A 20,255-nucleotide genomic window follows, 5' to 3' on the forward strand; every position below is an offset into this window, starting at 1 on the left:
TGCAAACTCAACAAAGACTGGAATGGTGACAATACAAGTATCTAAGGGAACTTTTGAGAATGGGAAATGGATGGACCAGGATCACAAATACATCCTTTGTTGGGCTCTCTTCTTAGAGGTACTGAACCTCTTACAACCACTATAAACAGCTACCGAGTAATGACCAACTAAACTTTTATGTATGGCTTGTCTTTTCTCTGTATGAAACCCATGCATATAAACAGTTAATGATGTGGGATTTGTTAACCCCAGCCAAGCATCTGGCCAGTTTTGAGGAGCTGATATCTGACAAATATTACACAGGACAAATGAATAATCAATATGTTGCTAAGGCCGATAGATGTCAGGCATCATGTATACCTTATCACCTAATTTATCCAGCATAAGAGATGCAGATACTTTGTTAATATACTGTCATGTGATATGTGTGACCATAGATAGGTTTTGGATTGGCGGACAGATTTACTGCCCACTTACAGGTCATTAAGTACAAATAACTATAACACTGTCACTACTTCCACACTTTACAGTTTACTAGAGCATACAGTCCAGTGTTCTCTGTCTGTTACTAGAAGTTTCCTGGTAACAGCTCCAACAATGGCTATTCATCTGCCTCCAGCTCAGGTCCTCTCTTCACAGATGCCCATATAAAAGTGACTCTCAACTGAGTCTTGGTCAAAAGTCAAAGTCACATTGCGACTGATGGTCAGTCAGTCACTAAGTCTTAGTGTCATGACCAGATATTTATTACAGTTTAACAGTTACGGTCTCGTTTTTGTGGGGCGCCCTCTCTGAAGAAAGGACTGGTCTGTCTTTTTGTACATGCTGTTGGCCCTTGCCAGCGCAGTCTTTCTTGGGTCCGAGTCCTTTGGTACTCGTGACGATATTTTACTCTCTCAGATTTGGGCCATCTTTTTTCATCGCCTCCTACAACTCGCAGGATCACGGTGGACATACTCGACCCTGCCTCCACACACGTTTTGACTTGGTCTAGGTCACCCCAATTGTCTTCAAGATAACTCGTCAGCATGGACCACAGAGAAAACACCGTTCATTCTCACATTCTAACTGTTTCCAGGGGAATGTGTTCATGTCACCCAGCAATGGGTTGTGTAACACCATCTTTTAAGAATCCACTGCCCCTGCAATAGGCATCATTTTGTGACCATTTCCCAGCAATGGGTCTGCATGATACAATATACTGTGTCTGTACAAAAGAGAGACTACACAAAATGACTCAACTTTAATAACATCTCTCAGAATTGGCTGGACCGTATGTATTCTATGTACTGTATGTGTTTCTGCACAAAGTGAATATACAGTGGAACCTTGCTTAACGAGCATAATTCGTTCCAGAATCTTACTTGTAATGTGAAACAATTTTTCCCATATAAATTAATGTAAAATACAATAATGCATTCCATGCCGAAAAAATACTAAACAATTCTTATGTATAACGTTTATTCAAAGAAAATTATATATACAGTGTTAAGGAGTGTGAATCATCTTCATCTTTTCTTCTGTGCGCATTGAACCAACCTGGAATGCGAATTCGATTTGCAGAAAAAAAAATCGAAATAATAAGTTTATTATTTATGATACATATCTAATTCTTTTTTACTAGAAAGGAGCAGCCTTTCAACATCATCGAGAATACATAATTGTTGCGTAGATATTCTTGTCACTCCCTTTTAAGCATCTGTCTCCCTAATCTTGTCCTTGTGCTTGAGGATAGTGCAAATCGTTGATGTAGACCGACTGTATGTGCGTGCTAGATCAGCCACGCTCACACCTCGTTCTTACTTTTCAATTATTTTGCGTTTCATTTCTACGGTTATTTTTATTCTCTTATGGCTGTCTTTTTGCAGCTTTTTCTTCGGGGACATTTTTGCAAGGGTTATTAAACTTTGCACAAAAAAAAATTACAAATAATATGCCTAAATACAAATTTGGAAAAATGTGTGATCACAAGCAACACTAAGATGCTAGCAGAACGAGTGCTAAACACAGACTGATGTAGCAAGCGCACAATCCAGGACTTTCCTTCTCGTCACTCGTTATGCGAAACATCACTCGTTAAGCAAGTCATTTCTTTACGATTTGTTTTGCTCGTTATGTGAGGTGCTTGTTAACCGACGTTCCACTGTATTTCAGGGGGTGGCCTGTGTGTATGTTTCATTTCCAAAACTATTCAACAAATTATGATGAAATTGGACACTGGTAGTCTATCCTAGAAGTTCACATATAAATTTAATTCTGGTCAATATTGGTTTGATATAACTGATACTTCGTGTGAAGCTCATATCAGATTTTTTCCTTGTTCTTAAAAATGGCTTACTGTTACATGACACAATATGCAGATACTGTTAAAAGCTACATCTACAATTTGAAACATTTATCAATATTGGAAAATTTAACAAAATAAAGGACAAGTAATTTATGAATCTATTTGGTATATCTGTGGTACGATTAACAAATTGCAGTTGCAGATGTATGCTTTTGATTCTACAGTAAATACCCAATGAGGTATGCAAAACATCAAAGACTGCATCTATAAAATATATGTACCCAAGTGGAGGATGTCTTTCCACTCATTTTAATTATGTATTCAGCTTCAGCTTATCTTTACAGGTTTAAAATGGATACCACATTTTCCCTGCAGTATTCTCAAAAATACAAGAATTCCTTAGTACATTCAACCTACTGTTTCCTCCTTGAGTTGAACTATTTTTGAGAGAAATGGTACACATGATTGTCAATGCATGGAATCGTGCCAGCAGTTTATAGAGATATAGTGTTGGTGACTAAACTGATGCGCATGACAGCAGCCAACCACAAAGATATAATTGCTGTAGAGTAACTGGATGCATGTGTCCATGTGCAAACAGCACCCAACCACAAAGATATAATTGCTGTAGAGTAACTGGATGCATGTGTCCATGTGCAAACAGCACCCAACCACAAAGATAAAATTGCTGTAGAGTAACTGGATGCATGTGTCCATGTGCAAACAGCACCCAACCACAAAGATAAAATTGCTGTAGAGTAACTGGATGCATGTGTCCATGTGCAAACAGCACCCAACCACAAAGATAAAATTGCTGTAGAGTAACTGGATGCGTGTGTCCATGTGCAAACATGCATACACACATGTAGAGGAAAGTGATTTTCATTCTAGAATTGCTTTTGATTGTACCTGGTTCTAATATCAGCTAAACCGCTATAAAACCTGACCAGGTTCTTTTTTCATGATTTTCTTCATTCTCTCCAGGCAAATGCCTGGTTATGTCTTAAAATAGACTACAACTCAATTCTTTCAAAACCTTACCTAACATATCCATGATCATTTCTTTCTTTCATTTGATGGTGAGTAAAGTCTGCAGCTGAAGATGTCTCTAAACACCATAATAATTAATCAATTAACACCCATGTGGTTTATATCTGAGAAAAAAAAAAGGTGGTGACGTGCTGAATAGGTAGTCAGTTCCTTTGCCGATTGACTCTAACAGTTCTTTTAGCTTTAACATACATGCTTTGAACATAAATATAAAATGTCTGTCAGTCAATATTTAAGTTCAGTATGAAGCAAAGAGCAATTATTGCTGACATCACCATGTCTTGTTTGAAGAGCACATCAGCAAAATTTGTGCATGACAGAGTATGAGCTTACCTTGAGAAGAACTGACTCTGAAGGACACACTTGTTTCTACAGTCACATCCTTGTCAGTATTTGATGAATTGTTGTAGTTCTTGGTTTCACGAGATGAAACAACTTTGCCATGATTGGATTTCTCTGTATGCCTTGGCTCAGGTTCACTATTTGGTTCTGGTTCACTACTTGGCTCTGGTTCACTAGTTGGCTCTGGTTTGCTGATTGGTTCTGGTTCACTGGTAGGTTCTGGTTTACCTGAAGGTTCAGGATGACTCTCAGGCTCTGGTTTACCTACTATTATTTCAGTTTCCTGTTTCCCATCTTTGCTTCCTGAATCCTCCAAATATGGGAAGTTGCGGCATGAAGCTGTGAGATGACGTGGCCGCCAACCCAGACCTACATAACTTGTACCATTCACAACCATTACTACTTCCAACTCCTGCTGCTCCTTCAGGATTCTCCAGTACAGGGTGAATGTGTTGCTCAAATCTCGTTTGCTATATGCAGTGAAGTCCAGATCCATCGATTTGACTGGAGAACCTATATGGACATACAGTAAAACTTTACTAATATGACTGTTAGTTAGCATAAGGATTTGTTAATTCAAAGTATTTTTTTATTGCTAGTGGGGTGGGACTAAGTCCCTTGTAATGCGGCCACTTCTGGCCTATTCTACCAGCCCCAGATGATAGGTGAGGGTGATTGTGGAGCAATTGGTGGAATGAAGACTGGCAGGGGAAACCGAAGTACTCGGAGAAAACCCGCCCCAGCTGCACTTTGTCCACCTCAAATCCCACTTGACCAGACCCGGCATCGAACCCTGGCCGCCACGGTGGGAAGCCAGCAACTAACCACTTGAGCTATGACGAGGCCCTAATTCACAGTAAGTACCATTTAAACAAACAAAAACAAAAAATTAAATAACTCAAAATATAATAGCAACTTTTGAACCCAAATAATAATCCGTCTTCTCCTCAAATTTGTTTTTGCTCTGTCACCACACACAAATGTGATGTAAGCCTACTCTGATTGTTCATGTGAATATGACTGTACTCATATAAATGATGTTGGTTGGCATGTGAGACAATATCTGATGCGTGCAAACGAGTTTTGGAAGGATAGGACCCAGTATATAAGTTATTTCAGGACTATCTAATACAAGGCATATTTGCTGTAATTAATTACTATATTTCCTTCCCCTTGAAGCTAAAACTTAAGGTGAGCTTTGGCCTCCTGAACAATCTGCCTCCATTCTTCTCTATTCTTCATCTTTCCTCCTCATCCTTTTAGCTCATTTGCTGATGTTATTTCCGTTCAATCCATCCATCTGAGGCTGTTTATCTGGTTTCTGAACAATTTAGTTTTTATGATGTGAGGTTGTCAGCCTCATTCCAAACGCCCCAACATGGAGGACCAGGGTATCCCTCTTCATCTGGCTCCCTCCACTTGACCTGTGCAGCATGGGTAACCCTACCAGTAGCTATACCACCACTGGCATAGCTCTCAGGGTCAGGAACACTGAAACCCCATCATTACATTAAGGTGGAGACACCATCAGTGGGGAATTAATTATATTTAGATGCATAAAATTTGGATCATAATGCTATTGTGAAAGACATTTCTTTGGCAGCCTCATTTAAATAAATTTTGGAAATGTCGTTGCTACTGGTGAAAGTTTAAAACAGACTGAAAGAAGAGAGGATGCTTCCTGTGAAAGTGTCTCCCTTTTATTGTTGTGAAGCTGACCCATATTTAATAATATACTCGTAGACAATATTTTTGTGTAAAGTAATAAGTAAGGATTAGCCTAGGAGAATATCTATTTAAGAGTGAAGATTAGTCCTTTCTTGGATAATACTAAAGGATGTGACAAACACTAGTGAATACATAACTATATTGTAGAAGCAGGCAGGTGCAAGTCTAATCCACATAAGTAGGATGTGAGGTTCTCGCAGCAGTGATTATGAAGAGTTCTGTCTTCTGAGATATATGAGGGCTATTCGGAAAGTAACTTCCAGTGAGTTAACAAAATAAGGAATGAGAAAAAAAAATATGTATACAAAAAATACATAACTGTCAGCTACTTCTCAACAGTTACCGACAGAATTGAGGCACATGCCATATTGGGGACAAGCTTCTGTATGCCTATGTCAAAGAAGTCTGTTGTGAGCTCAGCCATGTTTTGACACCTTCCATCAATTCCTCATTATTGCTGAAGCGCTGTGCTTCCAACCTGTTCTTCAGGCAGGTTAACAGGTGATAATCCCTCAGGGTGAGATCAAGGCTTTAAGAAGGGTGGTCAAACAACTCCCAGTTAAAATGTTCCAGCAAGTCTCGAGTGCAAGCAACTGTATGCAGAAGCGTACTGTCACTACACTACACCAGCTGTCAACATTCTGTGCCTTATGTTCTGAATGGCCAGCTCTAAGTAGTTTTTTTAGTGTTCCCAATACATTTCTGGCATTGTGGTCACATTTTGCATGAATTCCACCATCAGCGCTCCTTTGCTGTCGCAGAAAACAGCTGCCATCAGCTTTTTGGCAGGAAGACGTTTGTTTAAACTTTTGGCTAGTTTCGTGAATGTGTGCATCCACTACTTGACTGCTCTCTGGTTTCAACATTCACAAATGAAACCGAGGTTTTGTCACCTGTTGTTTGTATGATGTTATTGAGAAATTCATCACCTTTGTGGTATTGCCCTAAAAATGTGTCAAAAGCTGAAGCCATATTCTGCATTTTGTGCGCACCCTTGAACATTTTCAGAACCGATCTTTTGCAAAAACCTGTGATAGCCTAACCTAACTGTGATAATCTCATAGAGAATGGTGCATCAAATTTGTGTAAATTCAGGAGAAAATTTATTAAATTGTGATGCACTATCTTTTGAAAATTTTTTGGTCAACGCTTTGAACAAGATCATCACTCACCACAGATGGCTGACCACTTTGGTCTTTATCATGAACATTTGTTCCTCCATCTTTGAACATTCTACACCAATGTCTTACGGTCCCTTCACTCGTTACATTTTGGCTGTAAACCTGCTGTGCATACTTCACGATGGATTTCCACAGCATTCATGTTTTTAGCATGAAGAAAATGGATAATAGTGCAGATATCGCAGCTGACAGGATTATCAACTGCAGTATACATCATAACTCACTCTTTAGACACAAGAACAAACACTAGGTGACCAGTTATATGGTGGTTTACAAGGCAATGAATCAGGTGACACTACCTCACATGTGCGCACTCTCCCCCTTTCTACATTAGCTGTCTAAACTAAATGAAGATTACTTTCCCAATAGCCAATGTAATACCATGTAGTCTCCTGAAATTCAATGGACTTCCCATACCCCAGAAGACAAAATCCTCAATTCATTTAGCTCTAAGCTCCTGGAGGTATAACTGGGCCATCCTATTAATGTGGGACATAAATACAGGAACCTGATCCTCCAGGCTGAGGACTGGACACAAGGCTGATGATCTTGCTCTGTCAAAAAAGAATATTGTTGTGAAATCCTAAGGAGTGAGAAACGGATGGTCTGCTTCATGATGCATGACCAGGAACAGAAACATCTGGCAGTATCTTCTTCAGAAGGCTTTGGCTCAAGAAGAAAGTTTTGCCAATGATAATAAAAATGAGTATCAAGACAGACAAAAACTATCATAAAAGATGATCAAATTAGATAATAAACTATCACAGGACTATAAATAAATAAGAAAATAAACAAATAAAACAGATAAATAAATAGTTGTGTATAGGTTTATTAAGTATTATCATGGGATGTGTTACTCTCATATTTGTTACTTCAACCTAGATATCGAAAACAGTAAGGAATAACAGACAAATTCTCTGTTTCTCCATGTAAGAGTCAGACCAAATGAGACATCTGTCTCAACAATATACCGTTTTGCTTGCTTGATTACTGCTTCTTCACTGATTTAGAAGAGTAGTAACTTCCAGTTATGCACAAGGTCCAGGCTCAATGGTGTACTGGCAAGAAATCTGCAGCAGTCTGCAAGGAAGTTGCTATTGATAGTGTCTCAAGATACACAGGGCATTGCCCTTTTTCAGTTCCTGAAGCAGAGATCAACAGTAAAGGAAAATACTTCTGGAATGAAGACCTGAAATCTGAAGTGTGCTGATGGGTGTAAACACTGATCCCTAATTTATTTTCTGCTAAAATCAAACAGGTTATGTATCTCTGGAATAAATGCCTTAGTAACTCTGGCCTTTATGTGAAGAAACACAGGTCTGTCCATTATTCCCTTGTTCTGTTGGACATTCATGTTGAAGTAATAAATATGAGTGTTACATAATTTTACCTCGTGACTCAAGGTACGCGGGTTCAAACCCGGCGGAGGTCGTGGAATTTTTAAGGGGGGAAAAATTCAGGGAACAAGTCCTCCGGGAGGGGCTTTAAGCCATGGGTCCCGTGTCGTAGCTTTACGGCACGTAAAAGAACCTCATGTCTCAAGGGGACCTCTGAGCCAAATTCAGGACATTTCCCACCCAACAGTAGTCTCTAACGCCTCTGGTAGATGGGGGAAGCATCGAGATACCGCTGAGCCAGTAGAGGCCGAACTCGCTGGCTGAGTCGGGACTGATGTCACACACCAGTNAAGCAGTGTGAAGAGAACTGAGAGCACTTAAGAAAATGATTTCCAGAAATAAAATAAGTATATAAATTCAGAAGGTGGGTACTTGAAAAGTAACCACACCATCTTAAGGTTAGTAATTATGTATGTTTATTTATAGAATCAGTTCAATTATGCATCAGCTCTTGCAGCCAATGCATGAAACTGAAAAAAGTACAGTCTACATAACTTGCAGGGTTATGCAAGTTCATCTGTGCACCAACTGAAGTTTAGGATCACTTCGATGGTGTGCATATTATTTTTTATAGTGAATATCTTTCAGAAAGACAAATTCTGTAAATACTTAAGAAATTTGAAATCAAACAATTGGAAGAAACATCCACACAGGAAAGTTCAAGGAATTAAGGCACAACACAGTTCTTCTTCCATCCTTATGAATGTTAACAGCTGCTGAAATGAATCAAATGACTTTAATTTATTCTAGTTTCTGTCAGGTGTAATTAACTCACGCTTCATGCACTCTGGTCCATACCACCCTAGCTCGCAATAGCACTGCTTCCGAGGGGATGTAGTGGCTTCAACATCAATGCATATCCCTCTGTCTCCACAGTCATTACTGTCAAAACACTCATCCTTGTATTGGCAGCGAGGACCATAGTATAGTCGATCACAGCGACATTTTGATAATAGATAGCGTCCATGACCACTGCAGTCTTCTTTAAATTCTTTTTCTGCAAAATTAAATTTCCATCAATAGTAATTCTAAAATATCGAAGCCTGTTCTAATGAGAGTTTGTTAAAATATTCTGCCGAAACAGGTGGCATATTCTACTTACTTGACTGGATATCAACATCAGCACAGGACCAGAAACGGTAGGATTTACCCCACTCCTCAGCTTGCCTCATCAGACGTATTGTACAATCACTGCAGTTGAAGTCAGGTGGCAGCTGCACCAAATGTGACTGTGCTCTGTGTGAAGAACAGTCAAAAATATATCTGATGATAGCTCAGCTTCTGACATAAAATGAACCACATAAAATGATGCAACATTAGCAAAGTATTGTCACATGACAGAGTGACTATAGACAGGGTTTGGATTGGTAATCAGATGTATTGAACTTTTACACAACTCATTACAATTCACAATCACTACAGGACACAATAAATCTTCTCAATCTGTTACAGTCTTCACTAGGCGTTGCTTTATAGCGGTTTCCAACAACAGATGTTCCTCTTCTCTGCATTCTTGAACTGTAACAGTCATCCTCTAACTAACTGCCACTACTTGTCCTTCTTATAGCATTTCGGCATGGTCTGTACAGAAAAACACAATTTCTCAGTTGCAGTGTAATTGTTGCTGTGGAAACATGCTTGTTTGCGCAGTCTTTACTTAGCAGCGGCTGTTGTTATTTTGCAGTCATCGCCTAGCAATGGGTCTTTATGATACATTGCTCTCTCCCTCCCCATGGTTCAGTTCTCATGGTGATTACTGTCCAACTGTTCCCACTGACCTCTCTTTAAGGCTGCTCCTCCTGAGCCATTCCCAGATACGGTGTACCATCATCATCTTTGATCTAGGGTTCCACTGTGTCCTGTACACCACATCTTTACCTGTGTGACTACTCTGTAAGAGCCCTCCCATGGGAAGGTGCATACTGGATTACTTACATTGAACTGTTGGGTGAAGATTATGTATTTGTATGAATAAATTTTAGTATTACAAGAAGTTCTGTATGTTGCCTACATTTTTAATCATTTGAAGCATAAAATTCAAATACAAGGGTTGGATAAAAAGTAGTGGCAACATTGCTGTAACATGAAAGATGTGCGTCAGGTGGCACTGGCGCCATCTGTAGCTGATAGCAGAAGTTCAGTTGAAGTAGTGCAGTGAGTGGCTGTGGTTGTGTTTCATTGAGTTGCATTGTGCATCATCTTGAAGTGCAGGAGGCCCGTTCAAGCACCCTAACAACATGTTTTCAAAACATGAACAACACTCCTGGATAAAAATTTAAGTTGCACGAGGTCGTAGTGCACAAAACTGTTATCAGGGACTGCGAGAAGCATGTGGTGATGCGGCTTTGCCTTCCCCATGTCACAAAAATTTCCTGACATTTCCAAGTTACGTTATTTTTCAGCCAAAATTTCAATTTCTGTTATCTTTTTAGTCATTCATATCAGCCAGCTATAGAAGACAGCCATTCCCACCATCTGGAATCACTCACAGGAAATGAACTAAGTGCAAGTAAAAACATGAATGTATGAATGTGAGGTGGTAAATGAAAAAAAAAAAGATACAAACTTATGTTGAAGCCACTTAAGTATGTAAGTTGTCAGATGCTTTTTTATTCAGGATATAATAATATTCTAAAATTATTTCAGTTCTTGGTAAATAATTGGAATACTTCCCTCTTTATTTCAAATTTGTTCCCCCCCACAAAATTCAGGGGGAGTAGGCAGAAGCCTGGCTTGCTGCAGGAAGGTGCTTGCAGCATATGTCAAATACAACACACATGAGAAAATTTCAATTGAGGAATATATCATACATAACACAAGAAGGCTTAACGATATTTAGGAAAATCAGAGTTGTTTCATATTATTACGATCTTCTGTGTTATACGCCATGTATGTCATAATTTATACAACCACAGTAGGAATCTTCACAGTGAAAATCTCAAACAACAGTTGTTTGTCTGTTCTAAGAATTAAATAAAATCCATAAATACAGTATGTAGAAAAGTTCTGAGTTCTTCCACATTTAAGCAGGCACAAATATTTACCTGGTACTTTTAAGACAAGGATAAGCAAACTATGACCTGAAGCCAGTTCCAGTTCATGAGAGCTATTTATCTAGTCTGTGGAGCCTTTATAAAAATATGCCCATAATATTCTTGAGTTCTATCTTCTGAGATATAACACAATGCCAACCAGCAATTCAGAGGAACATGTCACATCCATCTTCAGGGTTCAAAAATATGACAAGCAAAGAAGCAAGCAGCTTACAACCTGCTTTATGCTGGTCTGCTCCGTGGTTTACCATTCAACCCTGAATGGAGGCAACACGTTTCTCCGAAACAACTGACTTATTATGTGTAAATATAACCAAGGTCATCTGGAAGTTTGCTCTGGTAGAAGTATCTTTAAGGATACACATCTAATAGAAAATACTCACGTCACATCATTTTTAACAAATTCAGAATCTGCTGTTACTGGAGTTAGATCAAGAACTGGTCTCTGTAAGGCATCCAGCACTTGCAATTTGTAGCCTCCCTGTAAAGAAAAACGGTGATTCATTGAATTATAATTTTTATAATCATAATGTAAGCCTTTCACTTTTGCACCTGACAGAAGATCCTTATCTGACAGGCACTAATGTACATAAATGCTACATTACATGGCCCAAGGTGACTACAGAAGATAGTCCAAGCATTTATTCAGGTTGACAATATGAGGGACCATTGACCTCTTTATAAACTGACCACACAGCTCTTTGCAGTGCAAAAGATATTAAAGTGAATGGTTCTTTATGCAGCCCAGGTACTACGATGGCTCTGGTCAAGCACAGAGCAGTGCAGGAGACAGCACAATCAATGCATGAAAACAGAGTTCTTTTTTATTCATAAGTGTTCACTGATTGGTGGCTTTACAGATGACTTCACTTATTCATATCTGAAGTTCAAGGTGGTCAACCTATCAATCCAGAAGTGAAGTGAAGGAACTGGAAAGGAGGTGACTATTTTTTTCTTTTCCATAATGCATTCATCTGGAGAGGCTGAGATGCTCAGAAAACCTGATCACTATAAATCTTTAATTCAGGTCAACAGAATACAAGGCAGATGTAGTATTGCAGAACTAATGAGCAAAAATTTCATGACTCTTACCAAGAAGCCATGTTTACAGTTGTGTGTCTGAATGTTATCAGTTTACTTGATTTTATACTCCTTTGTGTTGATTTTCTTTGTGTCGTGCTTACATATCACTTAACAGCCATATTGTACGAGAGGAAACTTTTTTATTATAATACAAAACAAAAACAAATGAATATAGATCACTATTACCAACATGAACATTTTTACATTACTATTTTCTCAATATTCCTCCATAATTTCAAAATGTTATGAACACATTTCTCATTTTCCTCCTTAATTTCAAAATGTTGTTAACATTATTAGCTGTTTTACAAAGTTAAATTGAATAACACTTAGTAATTTTGGTCTTCAGATTACAAAATTAGTATATGTATGTGTAATTAAAATTTTCTCAGTCTTATCAAAATCAGACTTATTTCTTCTTAAATATAATGTCTCTAAACTTGGTAAATTTCTCTGGTGATAGCGGGTTTGTTAAAATGTCTGCTACCTGCATTTCAGTGTTACAGTATTTCACTGAGAAGTTTCTCTTTCAATTGTTCACTTATTTAGTGATACCTAACGTCTATGTGCTTACTCCTACGTGTTACTTATCCAGATTCTATTAGCTTGATTGCACTCTGATTGTCGGCACAGTTCAGCTTCCACCTTTTTCCTGTCAACTCCTCTATCAACGTCTTTAGATATTTCAATTCTTTACAGCACTCAACTGCTGCAATATATTCAGCCTCAGTGGTTGATAATGCAACAATACTGTTTCCTAGAGCACCATGATATTGGGCCCCTGACATCATAATTACATATCCCATTACACTCTTCCTATCCTTTACATCCCCTGCATAATCAGCATCACTAAATGCTTCCAGTTTCACAGTTTCGGAGTCAGATGAGGTATATTTTATCCCTGAATCTCGTGTACCTTTCACATAGCTAATGGTCCTTTTCACATTCTGAATAGCTATTTTGTCAGGATTTTCCAAGCTTCGACTTTCCGCATTTACAGTGAATGCCATATCGGGTCTGGTTTTAGAAGTCATATATAGCAGGCTTCCTACAGCTTCTCTGTAAGGAAATCTTATGTCATTTTCTCCTTTGTCATTTGTGGGGTCGTGGCCATGGGTGTTTTCATTTCTCGACTTTCTTGCATGTTGTATTTTTCCAACATTTGGCTTGCATAGTTCGTTTGAGAGATATGTATCCCATCTGGTTGCCTCTCAATTTGTATTCCTAAATAAACTTTTGGATTTTTGGTTTTTGTTTTCTGGAATTGATTTTCCAATTTCAGCAAAATTTCCTCTATTTGTCTTNCTTCGACTTTCCGCATTTACAGTGAATGCCATATCGGGTCTGGTTTTAGAAGTCATATATAGCAGGCTTCCTACAGCTTCTCTGTAAGGAAATCTTATGTCATTTTCTCCTTTGTCATTTGTGGGGTCGTGGCCATGGGTGTTTTCATTTCTCGACTTTCTTGCATGTTGTATTTTTCCAACATTTGGCTTGCATAGTTCGTTTGAGAGATATGTATCCCATCTGGTTGCCTCTCAATTTGTATTCCTAAATAAACTTTTGGATTTTTGGTTTTTGTTTTCTGGAATTGATTTTCCAATTTCAGCAAAATTTCCTCTATTTGTCTTTCATCCTCTCCCGTCATCCACATGACTGGCCATGAACAAACTACTGGCATCATTCTTAAAAATGCATTAGTCAATTTTAGTTGGTTTAGACCTTCTTCTTTTAGAAAGGGTGTCAACTTCTTGTTCCATTGTGATGGTGCTTGTCTTAGGCAATATAATGCCTTTTTCAGGAGACATATCTTGCCAGTGTTCTTGTATCCTTCTGGTATCTCCATGTAGTTTACCTCCTCAAGGTCTCCATACAGGAAGGCAGTCTTCACATCAAAGGTTTGCATGTTCATATTCTTATGTGCTGCTATGGCAAACAGTACTCTAAGAGAATTCATGTCAACAACTGGGCTAAAGGTATCCTTGAAATCTATTTCCCCTTCCTTTTGTTGGTATCCTCTCACAACCAGTCTGGCTTTGTGACTTCCATCATCCTTTATTTTGAAACCCCATTTACTGGTCAGAATTTTCTTGCCCATTGCTTTCTCTCTGTTTACATATATCCAAGTTTTGTTTTGGTAGAGCGAATCCTTTTCCTCTTTAATGGCCTTCTTCCACTTTTTGCTGTCTTCGCTCTCCATGCACTTGCCATATGTATAGGTGAGCATACCCTCCTTTTGACTGTCTGTGTGATAGTCTTGGTACTCTGGGTGCAGTTGAATGTTTCTTCTTGGTCTCAATGCATATCCATGTTCGTTTTGTCCATCGTTTTTCCTTCCATTATCCTTGTGGTCAGCATTTTCATTTTCTTCATCCTCTTCAGTATCTGTTGGTTCTTCTTCATTGTTGTCAGCTTCGGGTTCTTGCTGCATTTTGCTATCTTCCTGATCTGGATTATTTGGCTTGTCTTCTGGATCCATCACTCTTTCCATTTCCTTTTGTTTATTTGTTGTCACAGGTTTACTTGTGAATGTCACATCTCTGGAGACAGAGGTCCTTTCTGTATTTGGATCCCATATTCTGTAGCCATTTGTGTTGTATCCAACGAATATTCCTTTCTTGCTACGACTGTCCAACTTTTTCAATGGTCTGAGAATTTTAGTGTGCACTTCTGAACCAAAAATCTTCAATCCAGCCAGATCTGGTCTTTTACCATACCAATTTTCCACTGGCGTTCCATTCACTGTCATTGTTGGACTTCTGTTTAGCAAGTATGCAGAAGTGGGTACAGCTTCACCCCACATCCTCTTTCTTAAACCTGAGTCAAAAATCAATGCTCTTGTCTTTTCCACAATGGTACGGTTCATCCTTTCGGCAATGCCGTTTAGCTGTGGCGAATATGGTATAGTAAATTCCACTACAATCCCCTTATTCTTAAACCATTCTCTCAAGGCACTGTTTTTATATTCTCCTCCATTGTCGCATCTTATTCTTCTCACTCTTGTATTGAAGTGGCACTCAGCTTCATTTACATATTCCTTCAAAAAGGTATACACTTCACTCTTATTTTCTAACAGGAATATCTTACAAAAATGCGTATAATCATCCACACATGTAAGGAAATATTTCTTATTGTCATAAGTGGTGGGATCAATTGGTCCACACACACGTCACTATGAATTATCTCTAATGGCTTTCCAGCACTACTTCTTTCTGTATCAAATGGGAGTCTCACTTGTTTGGCCTGCATACAAACTGAACATATATCAAAATTTTTACACTTGCTCATACTTTCTGGTATCCCTTGGCATATCTCTTGTAGTTTCCTAAGATTCACATTACTTATGTGACCTAGCTTTCTATGCCACTCTACACTTATATCTTGCTGAGTAATCATAGCTTCATTCATTGCACTAAAATTAATTACAAACAATCCATTTTCATCCTTTTTTCCCTTTGATTACAACATTTTTGTCCTTGAGTATCTGGACTTTCTCTTTTGTCAACAACACTTCTCCATCATTTTCTGTAATACAGTGCACTGACAGCAGGTTTTTGCTGAGTTCTGGAACACATGAAACGTTTTTCAAACTTCTCTCATTAAATTCCAGATTGCCTATTTCTTTTGCAGTCATACTTTGATTTTTCTTTGCTACCTTTATATACTGAGTATACAGCTAAGTATGTATCAAATCAGTCTTCACATTTGTCATATGACATGTGCTACCACTATCCACTACATACATTTTGTCTTTTTTACTTGCATCAGTCACGTGGGTATCTGCTGCTTCAGCTAGAAAATTGACCTTGCTTCTTTTATTCCTATCTTTAAAATAACAGTCCTTTTCAGCGTGGTTCCTTTTCTTGCATACTGTACATTGTTTTCTCGTATCATTGTCCTTATTTCTAAAGTAACAGTCCTTTTCAGAATTATTATTCCTTTTGCAGATAGAGCAATTTCTCTTACCTTTGTTGGGGGAAGTTGATCTGGGCAAGACCTATTTGATTACAATTGAAACACTTGAAAGGGGTTTTACTTTTGGTGTTAGTTACTGTCTTAAAAGCTATGCTTTCCTCTTCTTTAGTCGTCATCTTGCACTTCACTTCTTCTAACATCAATCTGGCCACCAGGTTTCAAGGGTTCTGTCCACGGTCGCCGCTGAGTTCCAGGCGGTGCTGAAGTGTTTGTAGTCTTCTGGTAGAATCGTTGTTATTTTTGTCATGATCATGTTTTCATCAACGTTCTGGTTCAGTTGACGAAGCTTCAAAGCAGTGTTCTGCACATGACTTATATTCGTCATCATATCCTTAGTTTTGTCATACTTGAAGTTGTAGAAGTCTTGTAGTAGAAAGCACTTCTGTTGAGAGGTGTCTCGCTGATAAATTTGCTTCAAGGTGTCGTACATTTCTTTCGTGGTTGTGCATGTCACAATGTGAGTCTTCGCGTGTTTCTCTATCGTTCTCACTATGTAGTATTGGCACTTTGCATCTCGCGTCTTCCATTTCCTTATATTTTCTTCATCTCTTCCTTGGTCACTTAACAGGTCGCTGCCATCAACGATGTTTATCAGTTCTTTTGCACGCATCAGAATCTTGATTTCAAAATCCCACAATGGAAATGAGTCGGCGTCCTTCAGTTTTGNAGTTTCCGAAACGTCGTGTTTTTATTTGTTATCTTAAAAACCAGGACGATGGATAAAGTCCAAAAACCCAACATATCAGTGAGTTACCTCTTCTGTCTCTGTAGTTGCCATTTTTTCATTATTCTTCTTCAGTCTTCTCCTTTTTTTTTCCTTTTTTAGTTTTTGAGCAAAACTGGGCCCATAACCTGTTGATTTTCTTTGTGTCGTGCTTACATATCACTTAACAGCCATATTGGATGAGAAGAAACATTCTGGTTATAATACAAAAACAAAAACAAATGAACATAGATCACTATAACCAACATGAACATTTTTACATTACTAGATTCTCAACACATTGATCATCATATATAAAATACCTGAGTATAAGTGAATGAATGCACATCTAAATGAACGGCTAAACATATGAAGCTATGGCAGGGCTTACTTCACTATATGAGACATATACAATAATATGGCATACCAACTGAACTGATCATATATGCTGAAGTGACAGATTATAACTTGCAAGAAAGCAATATTTCACCTGATTAAAGTGACAAGATCAGTCTGGTTAATTTCTGACCAGCCCCAGTGGAAGAGTTAACAGACTGAACTAGAGACTGCATATGGTTTAACTGTGTTGCTAGGGATCACAAAGTTGACTTCCTGGGCCTGTGCATTGGTAGAGATAAACAAAATATGAGAGACCTCGAATTTTTATATACACCTTTCACAACAATAATGAGGCAGTTTAATTCTGGGTATTATGTGCAGATATATTCTGTAAAATTGTAGCTACTAACTGTTGGATAATTTTTCCACAGCTTGCAAACTGCTTCAACTTCACTTTGGTTATGGTTATCACAACTCATTTTATTTTTAGGAATGTCTAATTTCCAGAGCCCATCCCTCATTCTCTTGAACATGTTTTCATTTTTTTTGTGTTTTTAAGTGTGTAATATCTGAATATTCGCGGTTACTTGATAACTATATTTTAGAGTTGTGCACTGTTGTAAAATAATGGCATCTATTTTCACAATAAATTCAATTACAAGATAAGTTCTTGAAACTGGACTGAATTCATCATCATCCTGAAATGTCTGTACCCTTACAATGTCATCCTTAATGTCATACTTAGTAACACAGAAGAAACTAACTCAAGTTATTTTTCATGACAGTAAATAACTTTAACGTTTTTAAATTCTCATAAAACAATTTTCCATATAATATAACATCTTACATTACAAACAACATATAGAAAGTTCCTATATGCCATTCAACGATTTTTGTAAAGACTACAAGGCTGCTGACATTTTAATTTAATTTAATTAAATTTATTGATACTTCAAATAATCCATACAGGTGATAACAAGTCACCACAGATATAGCAGTAGTTCATTATTAAAAATGAGTACAATAGTAGCAGTTATAACACACAACCCTGTCAATAAATAACACTATGTAATCATGGACACTATTTGTATCAATCACAACAATATTTCATATAATATACTAAAACATACTAAAACAAAAATAATATACAAAGGAACAACACATCTGTAAACAGGTAATATAAAGGACATGCTACATAAAAAATAGAAGAATCAATCAGCATGACCTGGAAAGAAGATAAAGTAAAAAATCAAAAGAGAAGCATAACAACCAGGTATATGAAGAAGACAGAATCAGCCTAGAGTTGAATCAAGATGCAGTCAACCCCGTTTTATCAAGAAGACTTTGGAAACCACCCTCTACAAGAAAGGACAAGGTTGGACTAAGTGCAGAACCAGACACAACAGCTGCTACAAATAAGCCAGGAGGAAGTACATCACCAGAAGAATGTACACCATGTCCAGAAAATTCAACAACTTCTACACCATGTGGGGAAGTTACAGAAGACACAGTCCATGAAGAGGCTACTCAACTAGAATACAAAGAAGATACTATCCATGAGGAGGCTGCAGAAACCCAGGGGAACGAAACAGAGAAAATTTCAGCAGATCCATCCCTTAACTGTACGGTGCTATTTAAAAGAGATCAACAGCAGGAAGTACACATGTCAACCAGACAAAGGAGGCCCCCAGTAAAGCTAAGTAAAGATTTTTTATAGATAAGCACAGTGCTGGTACCCTCAAGAATAATAATATATAGTCAATGCAAACATTCAGATATTCCATCAAAACGTGCAAAGTCTAAATAATAAAAAGCTAAATATGGATGTGCTAATAACAGAAAAAGCACTAGAGTTGGACATACTATGTATCACCGAACATTGGTTAGAGGAAAAAGAAATAGGTTATTATAATTTTGAAAACTATTCCCTTATATCGAAATTATGTAGGAAAAATAAGCAGCCCGCAGGCGCATGCATCTATGTCAAAACATATCTAGAAGCAAAGCCTTATAACTTGTTTGAAAACTTTGGGTCACAAAGTACACTTTGAGGCTAGTATAATCGAACTTATCCAGTTTAATACAATTATTATCTGTGTATACAGAATTCCAAACAGTATTATTATTATATTTGTTAAAACCATAGACACAATAATTAGTAATTTAATAAACAAAGGAAAGAGCTTCATTACTGTATGTGATCTCGACATAGATTTCCTAGGAAGAAGAGTAAATCTACAACTACAGACAATGTTAAACTCATATGGCTTGCAAGCAATATTTGATGTCCCAACCAGAATAGGACCTAGAGGTCAAACAGCAATAGATCAAATAATATTGAACAAGGGCTTATGGGGATACAATCTTAAGGTGATTGAAACAGGATTTTCTGACCATAAAGCACAGATACTACAAATACAGATGCAATATAAGAATAAAAATGGGCAAGTTAGACTAAAGGAAGAATTCGGAATAGCTAGATCTTACAGGGAAGAGAATGTACAATACCTAAACTGTCTACTAGAAAAAGAGACTTGGGAGCTTGTTTTTAAGCAAAATTCAGCAAATGAGGCATACAATGAATTTTTAGGTACTTTACAGTATTATTACGATATAGCTATGCATAAAAAGCGGGTAAAAACTAAACAGCCGGAAAATAAATGGGTTACCTCACGAATAAGGGTATCGAGGAATAGACTCAGGTTTCTTAATAGTCTAATGAAAGAAGGAAATATGCCAGAAGAATTTATTGAATACTATTATCATTACAAAAAATATACAACAAAGTTATCAGTGAAGCAAAAAAATTAACTAATAACATGCGAATAAGAGCATCAGGGAATAAATCAAAAGCCATGTGGGACCTAGTTAAGGAGGAACTAGGTAAACAGAAAAAAGCAACGAGGAATGTTGAAATAAGCGAGAACGGAGTAAATATACAAGATCCAAAAGCTACAGCCAATGTCTTTAATGAATACTATACCAGTATTGCCCAAAAGGTATTGAGTGGCAATTCATTATCCGAAACCAATGAAGTTAATGTCAATACAGTAAAATATAATAGTAATAGCATGTTCTTAACCCTAGCTACTGAAGAGGAAGTGGCAGGCATAATTA

General features: G+C 37.7%; 2 protein-coding genes across 2 annotated transcripts in view; both read right to left on the bottom strand.

Moving 5' to 3' along the window:
* Positions 1 to 11,519, bottom strand: part of LOC111873850 — a gene marked incomplete at its 5' end in the record, with an annotated part of 63,007 nt that extends 51,488 nt beyond the window's left edge. Inside the window, 4 exon segments of the mRNA XM_023868881.2 lie at positions 3,671 to 4,192; positions 8,761 to 8,982; positions 9,088 to 9,221; positions 11,422 to 11,519. Coding sequence (XP_023724649.2) covers positions 3,671 to 4,192; positions 8,761 to 8,982; positions 9,088 to 9,221; positions 11,422 to 11,519 — 976 coding nt within the window.
* Positions 11,520 to 12,708: 1,189 nt separating this feature from the next.
* On the bottom strand, positions 12,709 to 13,131 carry LOC117283042 (secreted RxLR effector protein 161-like). The gene has a single exon (XM_033755256.1). It carries the CDS (start codon positions 13,129 to 13,131, stop codon positions 12,709 to 12,711), a length of 423 nt encoding a protein of 140 aa, XP_033611147.1.
* Between the last annotated feature and the right edge of the window lie 7,124 nt (positions 13,132 to 20,255).

This window comes from Cryptotermes secundus, unplaced genomic scaffold, assembly GCF_002891405.2.
Source record: "Cryptotermes secundus unplaced genomic scaffold, Csec_1.0 scaffold414, whole genome shotgun sequence".
NCBI classification, from domain to species: domain Eukaryota; kingdom Metazoa; phylum Arthropoda; class Insecta; order Blattodea; family Kalotermitidae; genus Cryptotermes; species Cryptotermes secundus.